Genomic DNA, 17,816 nt, shown 5'->3' with positions numbered 1-17,816 from the left:
AAAAGTCTAGATGCAGCAGGAAGCCACCTGAACTATGTCTTTTGGGATACTCCAGACATGCTTTTTTTTTTAGCACATTATCAAATTGTAAAAATTCAAACAGCAACTCATTTTCTAATGCTCACTGATTGAGGGAAATTATTTTGCTTAAATTAATTTTCCTAACCTGATGAACATTCAATATTTGACTGATAAAAATAAAACCAGGATTCTAATAAATGAATTTGTTGATTATCCTTTCTCATTGTAGATATTCATCATTTTTTAAAAACTTAATTAAAAGTTAAGATTAAATTTAAATACTACCACATATGGAGTTGTATATATTTGCTTATAATTTTGATTTCAAGGATGCATACACTTAGAAGTTTCTTTTCTTTTAAAATTTCCCACCAGGCCCAGGAAGCTGTGAGATCAGGAATCGTCGTATCCTTCATGGCGTGGGAGAAAAGTCACCTCCTCAGTGTTCATCTGATGGAGAGTTTATGCCAGTCCAGTGCAAATTCGTCAACACCACAGATATGATGATTTTTGACCTGGTTAATAGCTACAATAGGTAGGGGGAGTTTGTCTTAAAAATCTGGTTGTCCAGATTGTCTCTTTACCTCTAAGAAGTTTTTTTTTTTTCAGTAATGACCCTAGGCCAAAAGATTAGGTGATATATCACATATTCAGCTTTCAATATAAGGATTATTGTTGTTCAGTTGTTTCTGGTATATCCAACTGTGACCCCATTTAGGGTTTTCTATGCAACGAAACTGAAGTATTTTGCTATTTCCTTCTCCAACTCATTTTACAAATGAAGGAAATTGAGGCAAGCAGGGTTAGGTGACTTGTTCAGGGGTCAGAGAGCTAGAAAACATCTAATGTCAGATTTGAACTCAGGGCTTCCTGATGTCAGGTCTGGCACTTTATCCATTTCAAAAGGAAGAATTTGGATGAAAGTACCAAACATAAAACACTTTTCCAGGAAACTAACATCATAGATATAAAAAGTAGCATGCTGAGCTAGTGAAAGAGGATTGGGTGGGACATTCACACTTATGGGGTCCCATGAAGGAAGAGACCTTCAAAACCATCTCTTCCAACCTCTTCATTTTACAAATGAGAAAACAGAGGTCAAGAGAGATAAAATGATTGGTCCTCCAGAGGAAGGAGGCAGCAAAGCTATGATTCAAAGCAAAATAGGAACATTAGCCTTATCCTGTGCATTTTAATCAAGCACATATTTATCATCTGCTTTGTGCCAGGTACTATACTAAGTATTGGAGATACAAAGATGACACATCACAGTTCTAGATCTCTAGGAGCTTACAGTCTAATGAGGACTGCAGATGGGATAAGCATGATGGAAAAATAAGCTTGCTATAGAATGCAACTAGGACAAGCAGAAAATTGATCAGAGCATACCAAGAGCACACAAATATTTTTAACTGAGTATGTCAGTTGCTGGAGGATGTGAAACCATAGCTGGACCCTGAAAAGAGAAGGATTTGAATAATTAAAGATTAAGGTGAAGTTGATGGGGAATGGGCTGCCCAAATGCATGGAGGTAGAAGGAGGTAAGATGAGATCAGAGAAGAATTAAGAATTTAGTATTCCTGGAAGGTAGCATTTATGATGGGAAAGAACCTGAAAGGTTCTGACAGGTGAGTTGGAGAGAGACAGTGGAAGATCCTGAGTGCAAATTTAAGGAGTTCATGTTTTATTCTCAAGGCAGATATATGATCCTGAGCAAGTCATTGCATTCTAAATCTTGGTTTTCCTATCCATAAGAGGAAAAGGTTAGGTCAGATGAAGTCTGAGGTCCCTTTTCTACTCTAACATCCTATGAAAACTAATACAAAGTTTTTCTAAGTCCCATTCAATTCCAATGACTATTAAGAATAGCCTTAATTTATTGTAGCCTACTTTATTATTGAAAAGGCTTTTTTATTGTATCCAAGATCTCATTTGATCCTCACAACAACCTGGAAAATCTTGTAGGTAACAGCTTATTATTATCCTTATTTTACATATGTGGAAATCGAGGCATGTAGAAGTAACCTCAACTTTATCTATTGAAGTTAAATTAATTTCAGCAGTAGACCTAAATGAGATGTAAAATGCAGGGGCATGTACGAACCTTTAGAAACATTCCTATCCTATTAGTGATGTGGATTGATTAAAACCTATTACTAGTTTTCTATTAAGCTATAAATTTAAAGCTTTGCTAACCTCTAAAGTCCTTTAAATTGTGTGGTGACAATTTTAACTACTGGCCTCACTGTCTTCCTTTAATTCTCAATTAAAGTCCCACCTTCTAGGAGAAGTCTTCTCCAACCTTTCTTATTTCTCTGGATTATTTACTATTTCTACTGCATATAGTTTGCTTTGACTAAATTTGTTAGCATGTTGTCTCCCCAATTAGGTTGTAAGCTACTTCAGGGCAGAGGTTGTCTTTTGCCCTTTTTTGTATCCCCAGAGCTTAGCACAGTGCCTGGCACATAGTAGGTACTTATTAAATGCTAACTGATTAATGATTTGAATGAAGAAGATAGCTTTCACCAAACCTAATCTGGTCCAGAGACACTTTCTGCCTATTTCCACTAGGGGGCAGCCCAGGAATTAGAATGCCTCTACCATAATTGAGACAACACATTCAGAGTAAAAAATAAAAATACATTTTTATCTATATCTACATATATATGTGTCTGTCTATCTATCTATCTATACATCTCTATTCATCTATCTATCTGTCTTTCTATCTACCTATCTCTATTCATCTGTCTATCTATCCATCCATCTACCCATTTATCTATCTATCTCTATTCATCTGTCTATCTATCTGTCTGTGTCTTTCTGTCTATCTCTATCCATCTGTCTGCCTATTCATCCATCCATCCACCCATCCACCCATCTATCTATCTATCTATCTATCTATCTATCTATCTATCTATCTATCTATCTCTATCCATCTGTCTGTCTATCTATATATTTTCTTTCTTCAAATGTGATCCTTTTTGTTCTTTGTATGTTCTTGAATAAAGTTTCCTTTCAGGTAGGAAGTCATGGGAATAACCCTATAATTCTAGGAAGCCCAACATAGTAAGCAGTAATTCTGGCAAGTGAAGGTTCTGAAGTTGTTGGCCATTGTATGCCCCCAGGCTCAATAGAAAGCAGTGATTCATCAAGTCAGAAGGGGGTATGACAAAGACATGGGTAGTTTTCTCTTAAGTGTTGCCCATTTGAGTTTTGAACTTACTTCTTGTGGAAATAGTATTGGGCTCAGGGGAAGGAAAATGTAGGCTCCAGTCCTACTTTCTAGTTGGGTCAAGGGAACTTCATTTCTTGAGCCTTGCTCAGAGAGAGTAAAATCAGTCATAACTGTATGTAACTGAATTGCATGGAAATCAAATGCACACAGCACGTTATAGTCACAAAGCACAGTGTAAGCCAATGTTATACAATGGGAAAAGTCCACGATCTAGAATTAGAAAGTCAAAGTATGAAATCTGATTCTATTAGATACTATTATGTGCCTTGGGGCAAGTTATCCTGCTCCTCTGTCTCATATTTCAGCTCTGGACAATGAAGAGGTTGAATTAGATCATCCCTTAGATCCCTTCCAGTCAGTCAACTAGCTTTTATTAAGTACCCCCTATTTATAAACACTGAGCAGAGCTCCTAGCTCTAAATGCCATGATCCTTTGAAATATGAAGTTATTATTATTTTATCTCTATCTGGAATGTTCCTTTCCTTCCTTTCTTGCCTAGAGAAATTATTCATCCCCAAAGTCTTAGGTGAAATCCCATCTTCACCAAGAGACTTCCCTTGACAAGTCCAGTTAGAAATGATCCTTCCCCTCTCTGAACTCCTGTGGCAGCCCAACACTATGAACATCACTAATCTTTCAATTTGTTTTTAGGAAACCAACTTCTCTGTTGTCATCTTACTCAAGTTCAGCCATTGCTTTAGGGGGAAATGTTATTTATAAGGCAACAAATCAGTGATTTATTTCATGATTGGAGGAAACTATTGATATTGGAACTTTACTTACATTTAAGCCTTGAATAGTACACATCCAGAGTCACATAGCTAGTAAGTGTCATGGGTGAAATTTAAGCCCAGATCTTCTTTTCTTTAAGCATGTAGTACAGTGCCATGGCAGCTAGGTGGTAAAGTAATTAGAATGCGAGTTCTGGAGTCACCTTCCTGAGTTTAAACCTGGCTTCTGATACTTTACTAGATATGTGATCTTGGGCAAATCATTTAACCCTGTTTGCCTCAGTTTGCTCATCTGTAAAATGAACTGGAGAAGGAGATGGCAGACCACTCTGGTATCTCTGCCAAGAAACCACCAAGTGAGTTCACAAAGATTTGGACACAAAATAAGTGAACAGCAACAACAATGCAGTATATATGGCAGGAGACTTAAGACTCAGGACGACTTGTGTTTAAGTTCTACCTCTAGAACCTATTAAGTGATCACAAGCAGTCAAAGGCTCTTAGGTCTAGAGCTGGAAGGGACCCTGATCCAAGCCTTCCATTTTACAGGTGAGGTAGAGAGGTCAGGGAGTTTAACTTGCCTAATGTCACTCAGGTGGCAAAGCATCAAGAAAGGTGGGATTCAAACCCTGGTCCTTTGACTTCAGAACCAGCTGAGGGTTCTCTGAGTCTCAGGAAACTAAAGAGAATAATTCACATTTACATAACACTTGAAAGTCAATAAACCACTTTCTCCACCCTGAGCTTTGCAACAGCACTGTAGGCACTCTAACTAGAAGGATCTTGTGAGGGAACAGACCCCATTACTTTAACCCTAGTGAACTGAGTGAACCAACCATTCTGCAGCCTCATTCAGCTCCCTTGGTAACCAGCCTCTTTCTGGTTTCCTTAGCAATAGATCTCATTTCAGCTGAATCCTTATTATTCAATTTAAAGGCAACGAAGTATTGGTTTTGAAAACAGAAGTCCAGGCTCTGATAATTAAGATCATTGTCTCTGTCATCATTTCCCCTCTTGGGACCTCACTCAGTTTCTTGGAAAATAAAGGAGTTGGATTAGATGATTTTTGCTTCTATGGCTAGGCATATTAAAGTCTGAGTATCTTTGCTCACCCTAGAACCAGAAGTTGACTTTTTTGGGGGGCGGGGGCGGAATCTAGAACTATGATTTTATTGGTGTGGATTGTTTCCAATGTGGAAGTTCCTTCCATTGAGGCAAGTCAGCAATCTATTTGAAGTTTAATGTGACTCAGAGAATTGCCTAAGGCTCTTCTCTAAGAAGTTTAATGAGGTTTATGGTTACACAGCTAATATGTGTCAAGGGAAGGACTTGAAATTGGGTCTTCTTGACTCCAAGACTTATCTTCTCCCTGCTATATCATTTCTTTAATTGCCACAAGGACTAGATAAACATTTGAATGAATGAATGAATGATACTCTAAACAACTGACTCCTCTCTTTTCTGGCTGCTGTCTTCTGCTAAACCTGGGTCCTATAGTTGGGCTAGGGAATCCTCCTACCCTCTAACCTCATTGTGCCATACCAATGGTCTTCCTTCTAGCTCCAAGCCTCAAAAAATTGCCAACTTTGCTCAACCCCATCCCTCCTTTTCGGTTGTAACATCGTCTTTTGTTATCTGGGTGTCCTAAGACTTTTGAGATAGCTGAAGTTGTTTTGTCTGTGACACATCATTTCTTCTTCCCTTCCTCCCTCTCTCTTCTCTTTCTCCTTCTCTCTTGCTCCCTCCTCCCTTTAAATTACTCCTTCCCTCTCTCCTTTCCTCCTTTTTCCCCCTTCTCTTCTTCCCACCCTTTTCCCTTTCCTCCCTGCTCTCTCTCTCTCTCTCTCTCTCTCTCTCTCTCTCTCTCTCTCTCTCTCTCTCTCTCTCTCTCTCTCTCTCTCTCTCTCTCCTCTCTCTCTCTGTCTCTCTCTCCTCTCCATAACCAAATTATCATCAGTTTTTATCATCATTATCATGGAATGCTAACCTCATTCAAAATGTGTTTCATTTATTAGTATAGAGGGACAGCATGGCAGGATGATAAGAATGCTGGACTCAGATTCTAAGACAAAGACATGCTTAGATTGTGAACTACACAGGAAGGGAAAATTCCCACAAAATCACAGGTCCTTGACATATTGGCACATTTGTATTCCAAATTTACATTTTAACATAAGAATACTGGGAACAACAATATTGACTATGGTTACTGTAAAAATTAGAACATATCTCCTCTCCTGATATGAACATATCATATTGGGTCATAATTTTATGGATGATTTTTTTTGGTTTGGACCTGTGTTTTCATTGGGGTGAGGTGCTCCTATCACCCTCCACTGATGCATATTGCTTTGATGGCTCTAACTTTATTGTCTTTGATAGATGCCAAAAACTCTAAAAAGTTCAGTCAATTGTCCATAGTTGTAACATCAACATGTTTCATGGGCAAGATTTGAACCCAGGTATTTCCACTGCCAAAGTCAGCCTTTTATTCACTACACTATTCTTTCAATTTTATCTAAAGATGATATCGTGAATCAGTACACAGATAATATTGGACTTTGCTGTTTGTTGTTTAGTTGTTTTCAATTTTTTGTGTCCTTGTATGAAGTTTTCTTGGCAAAGATACTGGAATGGTTTTCCATTTCCTTCTCTGATGGATTAAGGCTAAAAGCTTAAATGACTTGCTCAGGGTCACACAACTAATGAGTTTCTGAGACTAAGTTTGAACTCAGGTTTTCCTGACTCCAGGTAGGCAGTTGATCCACTGAGCCACCGAGCTGCCAATATTGGAGGACTTAGGTTCAAATCCTGTCTCTGAAGCTTGTTACCTGTGGGAAGTTAGTTTGCTTTTCTATAAGATAAGTGGGGTGAATTAGGTGGCCTCTAAATTATCTTGCACTACATGTTTTCAATGATGATTCTGTAAAATTTTCATCTTCTGGTTTCCTTGGGTGGAATCTGACTCCTCTCTCAATCACAGAAATTTTAATGCTCCCATGATTGTTCATTGCTCAGTGGTAAGAGTCTATACCATCTAATGTATGTTTTCAAAGCTTGCTGAGGTATAAAATCTCCTGAGTTATAGTATAACTCAGAAACAAGTGATAAAGATCTTCATGATCTGTTTCTAGCTGGATTTGATAAAAAAATATTTGTAGGGGAAAAATAACTCAAACTCCTAATGAATATGTAATTCTGTCTGGGAAGAGCCAGATATCACAGATTTATTTTATAATGGACAAGCTTGATTATTTCTTGACTGTACTTTCATTAGGAAATAACAGATTTACTGGAGTAAAGATAAAATGAAGGCCAGATCTATCAACATCTATTAAATATGTCATTCTCAAATGGCTCACATTAAACTGGGCTTATTTTATCTGTTTTTCCAGAAAGATCTCATTAAGGCTGAACATAAGAAATGATCACTTTAAATAAAATTTCTTTTTAGGTTTCCAGAGGCATTTTTGACATTCAGTTCCTTCAGAAGCAGATTCCCAGAAGTCTCAGGATATTGCTACTGTGCTGACAGTCAGGGACGGGAATTGGCAGAGACAGGTAAGGATACTTCAAGCAAGAGAAAGAATAAGGAGGGACTATACTTAAAACTTAACTGGTATAAATGCAAATCTCTCCTAGGTTCAAAAAAGCAATTGCACAAGTACAAGATGATAGTATTATTCTATTACATTCCCTTATTTGCCAATCAAAAATTTGAAAATAAATGGAAAAAAACCCAATTTCTGTCCTGAGAGAAAAAAAAAATTCATTTTCAGGACAGGAGAATCTAGGGCTAAGATGAGTGGGTGGGAGAAATGGAGATCCTTTGAAGACACAATCAAATGAGTGGCAGGAGTGAAGGTAGGTACTTTTTTTTTTAAGACAGGACAAATAATTGTTGTGATTTTAAAGGCATCAAAGGAGTTAAGGTCAAAGACTACTGATCTGATATTTGGTTCCTAAAGAGAAGATAACAGTAATTATAATCATAATCATAGTTCACATTTATCTAGTGCTTAGTTTAAATATTTACAAAGGACTTTATATCCATCCCTAACTAGCCCAATATTAGCATCATCACCCTGGTGTAATTGATTTGGGCTTAAAAATACATGATCTTACTGATAATATCCCAGTATCTCTGGTATCTCAAGAACTCTGAGATTCAGAAATTTAGTAAAATCTAGGTAGAACTGGGTCCTTTTGTTATGGCCACGAGTCCCTTTTTAACTTGGGATAGTTTCCTCTTAGAAGATTCTCTTCTTCTAAGATGTCCTTGCCAAAAATTGGGAGAATTTTCTTTGAATCTTCATCTTCAGATGTGTATTGTTCTTTGTCAGGATTAGAGTTACTGCTGGATGAAATTTATGACACCATTTTTGCTGGTCTGGATCCTGCTTCCACCTTCACAGAAACCACCCTATACCGGATACTCCAGAGACGGTTTCTAGCAGTTCAATTAGTCATCTCTGGAAGATTCCGTTGTAAGTAATATGCTAATGAAAGATGTGGATATTTTTACTTTGGAGGTCCAGAAGGGACCCATTTGAATATGGAGGTAATTGTAGGCTTGATAACTCTTACCTTTTTAGTTGGTGTTTATGCTGGGGATTTAAAAGCTTCCTGTAAACATAAACCTCCAAACTTTCCAAAGAGTTGACATTTATAGAGAGCTTTTCTGTTCCTTACTTTGGAGGTTAAGGGTTTCAAGTATTGTTTTCCCTAATACAGAGATGAAAAGATTGAGACTTACAGAAATGAGTGGATTTGTCCAAGGGGACCCTGAAATTACGGGTCAGAGGCAGAATTCTAACTCGACTCTTTTAACTCACAAATCTAAGCCTTTGCTGAGTACCTTAGGATGACTCCATAGAGGAAGAGTTGTGGATAGAGCTTGATAACCCAAAGATAGTGATTGAAGTTCTGCCTCTAACTATACTTAATGTTTGAGTGAGGGTAAATCATTTAACCTCTTAATGTTCTCTAAGACTACAACTTGCAGTAAAGGTGCTCACCTGGCTTGATAGAGCTAGTTTCCTTCTCTGAGAATTCCCTATATTGATGAAAGCTCTGGTCTGGTTCCTTTCCCTGGGATCTTTTCAAGGACAATGTAATAAGAGTTGAAACTATTTCCTTAGTTTCCTTCATTATTTTATGGATTTTTTCACAGGTCCAACAAAGTGTGAGGTTGAGAGGTTGGCAGCAATTAGCTTTCAACATTCCTATATGCCATCCTGCAAGGACAATGGCGAATACCAACCTGTACAATGCCAAAAGGAAAGACTATGCTGGTGTGTGGATGCCAAAGGAAAAGAAATCTCTGGGACACGACAGCAGGGGAAGTTACCATCCTGTGGTACATTTTTCTTCTGATTAAATTTCATTTCTGATTGAATTTAGCCCTATTAGGTTATGTCTATTTATGCCTGTTACCTTATCATAGATTTGAAGGTCTGGAAGGAACTTCAGAAGTGATCTCGTCTAACCAATAGCCAATAAATACATAAATATCATCTACGTAGCATCCTGGGAACAGTAGCTATCTAGCCTCTAGCATGATGGATAGGGCTTAGAGTTTGGAATTGGGAAGACCTGTGCTCAAGTGATACCTCAGACATTACCTATGTAACTCAGGGCAACATTCTTTGTGTCTCAGTTTCCTCATCAATAAAATGACTTGATGGCCTCAAAGATCCTACAGTTTTAAATCTATGATTCATCAATACCCAATGATGAGGAAATCACTATATATCTGAGGCAGCTTATTCCATTTTGCATAGCTTTAAGAAATTTCCAGGGTGAGCAATCCTTGGAGGATAATTTATTATCCCTTTTTATTGAGCAGTTGAGGAAACTGAGTCAGGCAGCCGTTCAATGACTTAACCAAGTTGACATAGTTAATAAAGTTGATCCTGGGCCCTTTTCTCCTTGTATACTACCTCACTTGGTGATCTCATTTACTCCTGTGAATTTAATTACCATCTCTATGCTGATAATTATCAAATCCTGCCCCAATCTCTCTATTGACCTCCAATCAAGCATCTCCAACATCCAGACATCCTGAACTTGATATCCAGTAGACATCTTAAACCAATATGTCTAAAACTGAGCCCATTATCATTACCCCAATTCTTCCCTTCACCATCTTCCCTATGGTGTTAGGAGGCATCACTATCTTCCTGGTCCTTTGAGCTAACAACTCAGGGGTCATTCTGGATTTCTCACTCTCTCATCATCCCCAGCACCCCTCAATCCAAGCTGTTGCCAAGATCTGCCGATTTCACCTTTGCTTCATCTTTTCAACATATCCCCCTTTTTTCCCCTCTGTTACTGCCTTCTCTGTGTAGGTGCTTCATATAGGTCCCCACATCACTTTATACCCAGACTATTGCAATAACTTGATGGTCCATCTGCCAGCCTTAAGTCTTTCCCCATTCAATTCATTCTCCATTTAGCTGTCAAAGTGATTTTCTTACAGGTCAAATCCAATCATGTCATCTCCCCTACCCATTAAATTCCATTGACTCCCTATTGTCTCCAGGATCAAAGACAAAATCCTTTTTCACATTCAAAGGTTTTCACAACCTAGACCTAATACAGGGTATATACTGTGATCCAGTGGCACCCTCCTCCTGGCTGTGCCATAAACAATCCCTCAGATCTATGTTTTTTTTTTCTGGCTGTTCCTAATGCCTGGAATACTCTCCTCAATTTAAACTCTATTTAAAATCTGATCTTTTTATAGGAAGGCTTTGCCAACCTCTCTAAATTCTAATGCCAAACCTCAATTATTTTCTATTTATCCCATATATAGTTTATTTGCACATATTTGTTTAAATTTTATGTCTTCTATTAGATTTTAAGGTTCTTGAGGACAGAAACTGTCCTTTGCCTCTTTTTGTATTCTCAGTGCTTAGTATAGTACCTGGTAAATAATAGACACTTAATAAATGTTTATTGATGAATTGAAAAGTGTTTGAGTCTGGATTTGAACACAGGTCTTCCTGACTCCAGGTCCAGTGCATTATCCCTTGTACCACCTAGCTGACTGTGACCTTTGAGTAACTAAAAATACATTTAGGGAAATAAAGCTAATACAGGAAACAAAACATGGTATAGAGGTTAAAAAGGACTGGATTCAGTGTCAGAGGGTTTGGCTTTGAATGCCAGTGACAGTATTAATTCACTGATCTTGGGCAATTCACATAATTTTCCTTGCCCTCAGTTTCATCATATGTAAAATTCAGAGTTTAGACAAGACTCTAATGTCCCTTTGATGTGTACTCATACTAACTGATAACCACGATAAATTGTTTATTAGAGTCATGATCCCTTTCCTGCCCCTCTCCTTTATACTCTTCTCCCTCCCCCTTCTACCATGGATAGTTATGAACATATCTCCCCACACATTTAATTGTAAGCTCTTTGAGACCAACATCTGAAGGGTTCTTATCAAGCTCTAGTGTGATTCACACAGTAAACACTTCCAATGTGTGTCAGATTGGATTGCTGAAGCACTTCTGATAATTTAGCTCAATAAATATTTATTATGCACCTGCATTTGTTCTTGATGCTAGAAAAGGAAGAGAGTTTGAATAGTCCATTATTCAGGGCAACTGACTGGCATAGAGGATAGAGTGATAGGATTGGGGTCAGGAAGACTCATCTTCAGTTGGCCTCCAACACTTAATGGCTATATGACCCTGGGCAAGTCATTTTACCTTGCTTTCTAAATTTTCCCATCTATAAAATGAATCATTCTGTAGAAGGAAATGATATACCACTCTGGTATCTTTGCCAAGAAAATCCCCAAAGGAACCATGATTGGAAAACCATCAACAATAATAATAAGCTAATAAATTAATATAATATATTATATATGATTACATATGAAATAATAATATAATATATTATAATATGATAATATATTATATAATATATGTACTATTAAATATGTATAATATATTACATATTTATATGTTAATTTTGCTGCAAAGGTAACAATATGTATATAATATTATATAATATTTGATATATTATAATATGTTATAATATATTATAATACAATAAACAAATATTACAAAATAATAAATAAACAAAATTAATAAACAAATATAAATAAACAAAAATTAATAATTAAATATTTGAGGTTACATTTGTCAGCTGGTGGTATATATAGCACTGGGTCTGGAATCAAGAAAAGTTGAGTTTGAATCCACCTTCAGACACTTCCTAGTTGTGTGACATGAACAAGGCACTTAACTATTATCAGCCTCAGTTTCCTTGACTGTCAAATGGTACCTGCATCCCAGGATCGTTGTGAAGTTTGAATGAGATAATATTTGAAAAAATGTTTAACCTAGCACCTAGAACGTGGTAGGAGCTACTTTTCCTCCCTCCACTTTCCTCATTTATTAAGTGCCTACTATGAGTCGGGCACTTGGGCTAAGTGCTAAGAATATTCGAGACAGGCAAAAACCACAATTCCTGCCCTCAAGGAGCTCAAAGTCTAGAAACAGAAAAGATGATGACGTCTATGTAGAAAATACATATAGAAAGAATAAACTGAAGATAATCAACAGAGGGAAAGCATTCACAGGAAAGGGGACAGGGAAAGGCTAACTCACAACATGTTCCCTCATGAACATTAAATGGGGACGGGACTTATACATAAGTTCTACCAAAATCATTCCAAGAGAAGTGTTAAAGAAAAGGGTGACTTGATGGGGAAAAGGCCATTGTCAACACTGATCAAGAAAGGCTTCTTGGAGGAGGAACCCTTTGAGTTCCATCTGAAATCATGGATAGGAATAGGACTGGAGGGAGAAGTGAGAGTCAAAGGTATTTCAGTGATAAGGAACAGGTCGATTAAAGACAAAGTGCTCCAGAAAGTGTAGCTTGTAGAAAGGAAACAGTGAGGCATCAGATTTGACCAGAGAAGGAAGTATGGACAAAGACAGAAAGTTAGATTTTGAGCACCTTGAATCAGGCTGAGCTTGAGCTTTATTTAGGAAGCAAAACAGAGGGAACCATTGATGGGTTTTGATGAGGAGAGCAAAAGGCCATATCAGTGTAGAAGAAAGAGAAGTTTGGTGTTGTAATGAGAGATAATTTGGAATAAGGAGAGAATGAATGGAGGCAGGATAGAAGGTGAAATCAGCTTTCCTGGGGTGGTAGCTATGGGGTTGAAGAGAAGGGGAAAGAATTGAGCTATTTTGGAGGTTGAATCTATAGGATATAGAAACCAGATATGAAAAGTGACACAGAGAGGAAAATATAAAGTTTTCAAATGCAGGAAGTTTCAGGATGCCAGAAGTAGGGTGAGGTATAGGCTAGGGGAGGGAATGGTAAAAAGCCAAATCTAGGATACTTTGAGTTTCAGGAAACAATGATGTTTCTAGGTCAAGACATCCTTTAAAGTTTAAGGGATGCTCTTATGACAGCATAGAGGCTAGAGAGAGAGATTTGGGGCTCACAATAATAGTCAAGTAGAGAGGTTCCAAACAAGCCCTTTCTTTCAAAGATAAGGAAGAGGGGCATCCAGGTAGCACAATGGATAGAGCACCAGGTCAGTAGTCAGGAGAAAATGGGTTCAAATCTGGCCTCAGACACTTTGTAGTTGTGTGATCTTGGAGAAGTCATTTAACCCCAATTGCCTATCTCTTGCTCCATTTCTGTCCCAGAATTGATACTCAGACAGACAGAAGGGAAGGGTTTCAAAAACAAATAAAGATATGGAAGAAGACAAAGGGCCAGTGCTACTGCAGATCTAGGTGGTCACAGACTGGCATACTAGTTAGAGAGCTGGCTTTGGAGTCAGGAAGAAGACTCTTGTTCAAACTCTATCTCTATAGGGAGGGGAGGAAGGGAGAAAACCTGAATTCTAAAATGTCAAAAAAAAACAGTTGTCAAAATGTTTCTATATGTAACTGAAAAAAATTAAAAATTGGAAAAAATTCATCTCTCATACAAACTGACCACCAACTGAGCAACATATCTTAAGGACCTATTCTGAGCCAGAACCTGTGCTAAGTACAATAAGGCTTTGTCATTTAACCCCTGGGTAAGTCACAAATTCAGCAAGGAGAAATGAAAGGTGGTTAAAAAGCAACAAGGACCCCTTGAAATTTTGTGTCATAAATTTAAATTTATCCAAATCAGCTCCAGCTAGTGTCTTGTCTTCAGTATCTCTCAATAGTTCAAGGGATAAAGGGATCATTGTGAAAAGAAGATTCTTCCTAGTGTTAAAAGTAGGGAATATGAAATGGGGGATTGAGATAAGTCTTCTGACCACTGGATAATATTCATGAGAACTCACTTTGGAACAAGGTAACTTTGTCATTAACTAAGGCACAAATCTTTAAGATTGAAGAGTAGGAGGTCATAGGATCATAGGCTTAGACCTGGAATGGACCTCACAGGCTTCTGAGTTCAAGTACCTCATGTATCATTGTTCATGTGAGGAAACTAAAGCCTTGAGAGATCAAATTAGTTGTTGAGATCACAGTAAGGTGAAGAGTCAAAATTTGAACCCAGGTCCTTTGACTCCAAATCCAGTCCCCTTTCCACCATGAAATATTTGTCATGGATGCAGACAAAATGTAAAAACAATCTTGGTGTTAAATGGAGGAATGCCCCTCTTACTAATTCTCTGGCAGTACACCCTGCAGCTTTATAAAAGAAAGAACTAAGATTGTTTGGAATAATGGAATAATTGAAAGGCTTCCCAGAAAGGATGTCTTAGGAGTGAAGGTGATGTTGGCCATCCTAAGACTTGTTTTCTCCTCTTTTGTTTGTCCTGGTCCAGGTGCAGAAAGATCTTGTGTCTCCGAGAGGCAGCAGGCTTTGTCCAAACTCTTCTTTGGACCTGGTGGACACTTCAGTCAACACAGTTTATTCTTTGCCCCAGAAGAAAGGCAAGAACCTCAGAAGGTTGCTAGGTTTGCCAAGACCTGTCCTCCTTTCTTCAAAGAGCTGTTTGTAGACTCTGGGCTGTTGCTCCCTTTCACTGAAAGGGAAGGTGCTACTCAATTCTTCACCTTGGAAACTTTCCTCAGTGAAGCTTTTGGGGTGCTGTTTCCCTCCAGGGACCTAGCTCTGCTTGCTCTCCAGTTCACCACAGACCCAAAGCGACTCCAACAAAACCTTTTTGGAGGGAAATTCTTGGAGAACATAAGCCGATTTAACTTATCGGGGGCCATTGGTGCCAGGAGTACATTTAACTTTACCCAATTTTTTCAGCAAATTGGTCTACAAGGAATCAAGAACAGAGGAGATTTAGTTGAACTGACCCAACAGCTATCAGCTGGCCCTGATGAGGTTCTTGCAAATTCAAAGGAAAGGTTGACTCTGAATCAATCAATTGTGGGCAGTTTGGGCCAGAAGGTTAATTTACAGGATAACCAAAACAAGTTAAAATTTCTCTCCTCTATTATGGAGCTGCCAGAGTTTCTTCTTTTCTTGAAGGGTGTGATTTCTGTCCCAGAGAATATAGCCAGAAGTCTAGGGGATGTCATAAAAATGGCCCTTGAATCCCAGGCCTGTGAACAGCCATCCAGAGAGCTGTTTGTTCCTACATGCACTGATGGGGGCAATTATGACCAAGTTCAGTGCTTTGCTGGAGAGTGCTGGTGTGTGGATCCCCAGGGCCGAGAGCTCCGAGCTTCAAGGATCCGAGGCCAACGACCCAGGTGTCCCTCTGAATGTGAGAAACAAAGGGAATGGGCACAAGTTTTCATGAGAAGCCTGCCTGCAGGGTCAAGTCTTTCTGTCCCTTCCTGTTCCAGTGATGGAAGTTTCCTCCCAGTTCAGTGCTCTGATTCAGGTTGTTACTGTGTTGATTCTGAGGGTCAAACCATTCCTGGAACTGAAAAGATGAATGGAGAATCCAAGCAATGTAAGTCATCAGTTTTAATAACTACAGCTTTTTCAAGGCATCATCAACTTTAGAGCTGCAAAGAGTCTTAAAGATCATCTGGTATATTTTATAGATGAGGAAAGTAAGGTCTAGAGGGGAAAACTGCCTTTCACTGAGTCATTGTTAGTAAGCAGCAGGACCTGGAACTGAAAAGATGAATGGAGAATCCAAGCAATGTAAGTCATCAGTTTTAATAACTACAGCTTTTTCAAGGCATCATCAACTTTAGAGCTGCAAAGAGTCTTAAAGATCATCTGGTATATTTTATAGATGAGGAAAGTAAGGTCTAGAGGGGAAAACTGCCTTTCACTGAGTCATTGTTAGTAAGCAGCAGGACTAGAATTTCCTTCCCTCCTTCCTTCCTTCCTTCCTTCCTTCCTTCCTTCCTTCCTTCCTTCCTTCCTTCCTTCCTTCCTTCCTTCCTTCCTTCCTTCCTTCCTTCCTTCCTTCCTTCCTTCCTTCCTTCCTTCCTTCCTTCCTTCCTTCCTTCCTTCCTTCCTTCCTTCCTTCCTTCCTTCCTTCCTTCCTTCCTTCCTTCCTTCCTTCCTTCCTTCCTTCCTTCCTTCCTTCCTTCCTTCCTTCCTTCCTTCCTTCCTTCCTTCCTTCCTTCCTTCCTTCCTTCCTTCCTTCTTTCCTTCTTTTCTTCCTCCCTTTCTTCATTTGTTTCTTTCCTTCTTTCCCTTCATTTCTTCTATCCTTCTTTCCTTTGTTTCTTTCCTTTCTTTCCTCCCTTCTTTTTTCTTTCCTTTCTTCCTTCCTTTCTTCCTTTCTTTCTTTCTTCCTTCCTTTCTTTCTTTCTTCCTTCCTTCCTTCCTTCCTTCCTTCCTTCCTTCCTTCCTTCCTTCCTTCCTTCCTTCCTTTTATTCTTTCTTTCTTTCTTTCTTTCTTTCTTTCTTTCTTTCTTTCTTTCTTTCTTTCTTTCTTTCTTTCTTTCTTTCTTTCTTTCTTTCTTTCTTTCTTTCTTTCTTTCTTTCTTTCTTTCTTTCTTTCTTTCTTTCTTTCTTTCTTTCTTTCTTTCTTTCTTTCTTTCTTTCTTTCTTTCTTTCTTTCTTTCTTTCTTCTTTCTTTTTCTCCCATTTTTTAAATACTCTGTATTGGTTCCAAGGCAGAGGAGCAGGAGCAGTAAGAGTTAGACAGTGGAGGTAAAGTAACTTGCCTAGGGTCACACAGGTAAGAAGTCTCTGAGATCATATTTGAACTCAGGACCTCCTATCTCTAGACCTGCCTTGCATGCTTCTTTAAAATCCTGTTAAGGGGGTAGCTAGGTGGCTCAGTGAATAAAGAAGTGGGTCTGGAGACAGGAGGTCCTGGGTTCAAAGCTATCCTCAGATACTTCCTAGCAGTGTGGCCCTGTGTGAATCTCTTGCCTGGCATTGTCTAATCCTTACTATTTTTCTGCCTTGGAACCAATAAAGAGTTTTGATTCTAAGACAGAAGGTAAGGGTTTAAAAGAACTAACCTTGTTATGGTTAATTTGGGGCCAGCTAGGTAGCACAATGGATAGAGTGTTGGTCTCAGAGTCAGGGACATAAGTTCAAATCTGACCTCAGACACTTACTAGCTGTGTGACTTTGGGCAAGTCACTGAACCCAGTTTGCCTCATTTTCCTCATCTGTAACATGAGCTGGTAAAGGAAATGGCAAACTACTTCAGTAACTTTGCCAAGAAAATACCAAAAGGGATGACAAAGAGTCAGCAGTACTTGAAAGCAACTAAACAAAAGGTTAATTTAGAAGCCTTGGCAGACCTACCAAGCTGAACAAGATTGAATATCAATCTGCAAACATTTCTTAAGGACCTACTTCAGACAAGACACTGTGCTAAGGTCTGGGGGGACAAAAGAGATAAAAGATAATCCTTGCCCTCAGAGAGCTTATAACCTAATGACCTTAGGGATAGATGATTAGT

At 38.5% G+C, this 17,816-nt stretch overlaps 1 protein-coding gene across 1 annotated transcript in view; it reads left to right on the top strand.

Moving 5' to 3' along the window:
• Nucleotides 1-17,816, top strand: part of TG (thyroglobulin) — a 384,892-nt gene that overhangs the window by 7,668 nt on the left and 359,408 nt on the right. The window contains exons 5-9 of the mRNA XM_056821020.1: nucleotides 397-556; nucleotides 7,443-7,549; nucleotides 8,332-8,475; nucleotides 9,162-9,347; nucleotides 14,799-15,887. Of these exons, the coding sequence (XP_056676998.1) occupies nucleotides 397-556; nucleotides 7,443-7,549; nucleotides 8,332-8,475; nucleotides 9,162-9,347; nucleotides 14,799-15,887 (1,686 nt within the window). The remainder of the gene's footprint in view (nucleotides 1-396; nucleotides 557-7,442; nucleotides 7,550-8,331; nucleotides 8,476-9,161; nucleotides 9,348-14,798; nucleotides 15,888-17,816) is intronic.

Source organism: Monodelphis domestica, chromosome 3, assembly GCF_027887165.1.
Source record: "Monodelphis domestica isolate mMonDom1 chromosome 3, mMonDom1.pri, whole genome shotgun sequence".
In the NCBI taxonomy this organism is placed as follows: Eukaryota; Metazoa; Chordata; class Mammalia; order Didelphimorphia; family Didelphidae; genus Monodelphis; species Monodelphis domestica.
Note: the sequence above shows the minus strand (reverse complement) of the source record. Positions and strands in the feature narration are given on the sequence as shown.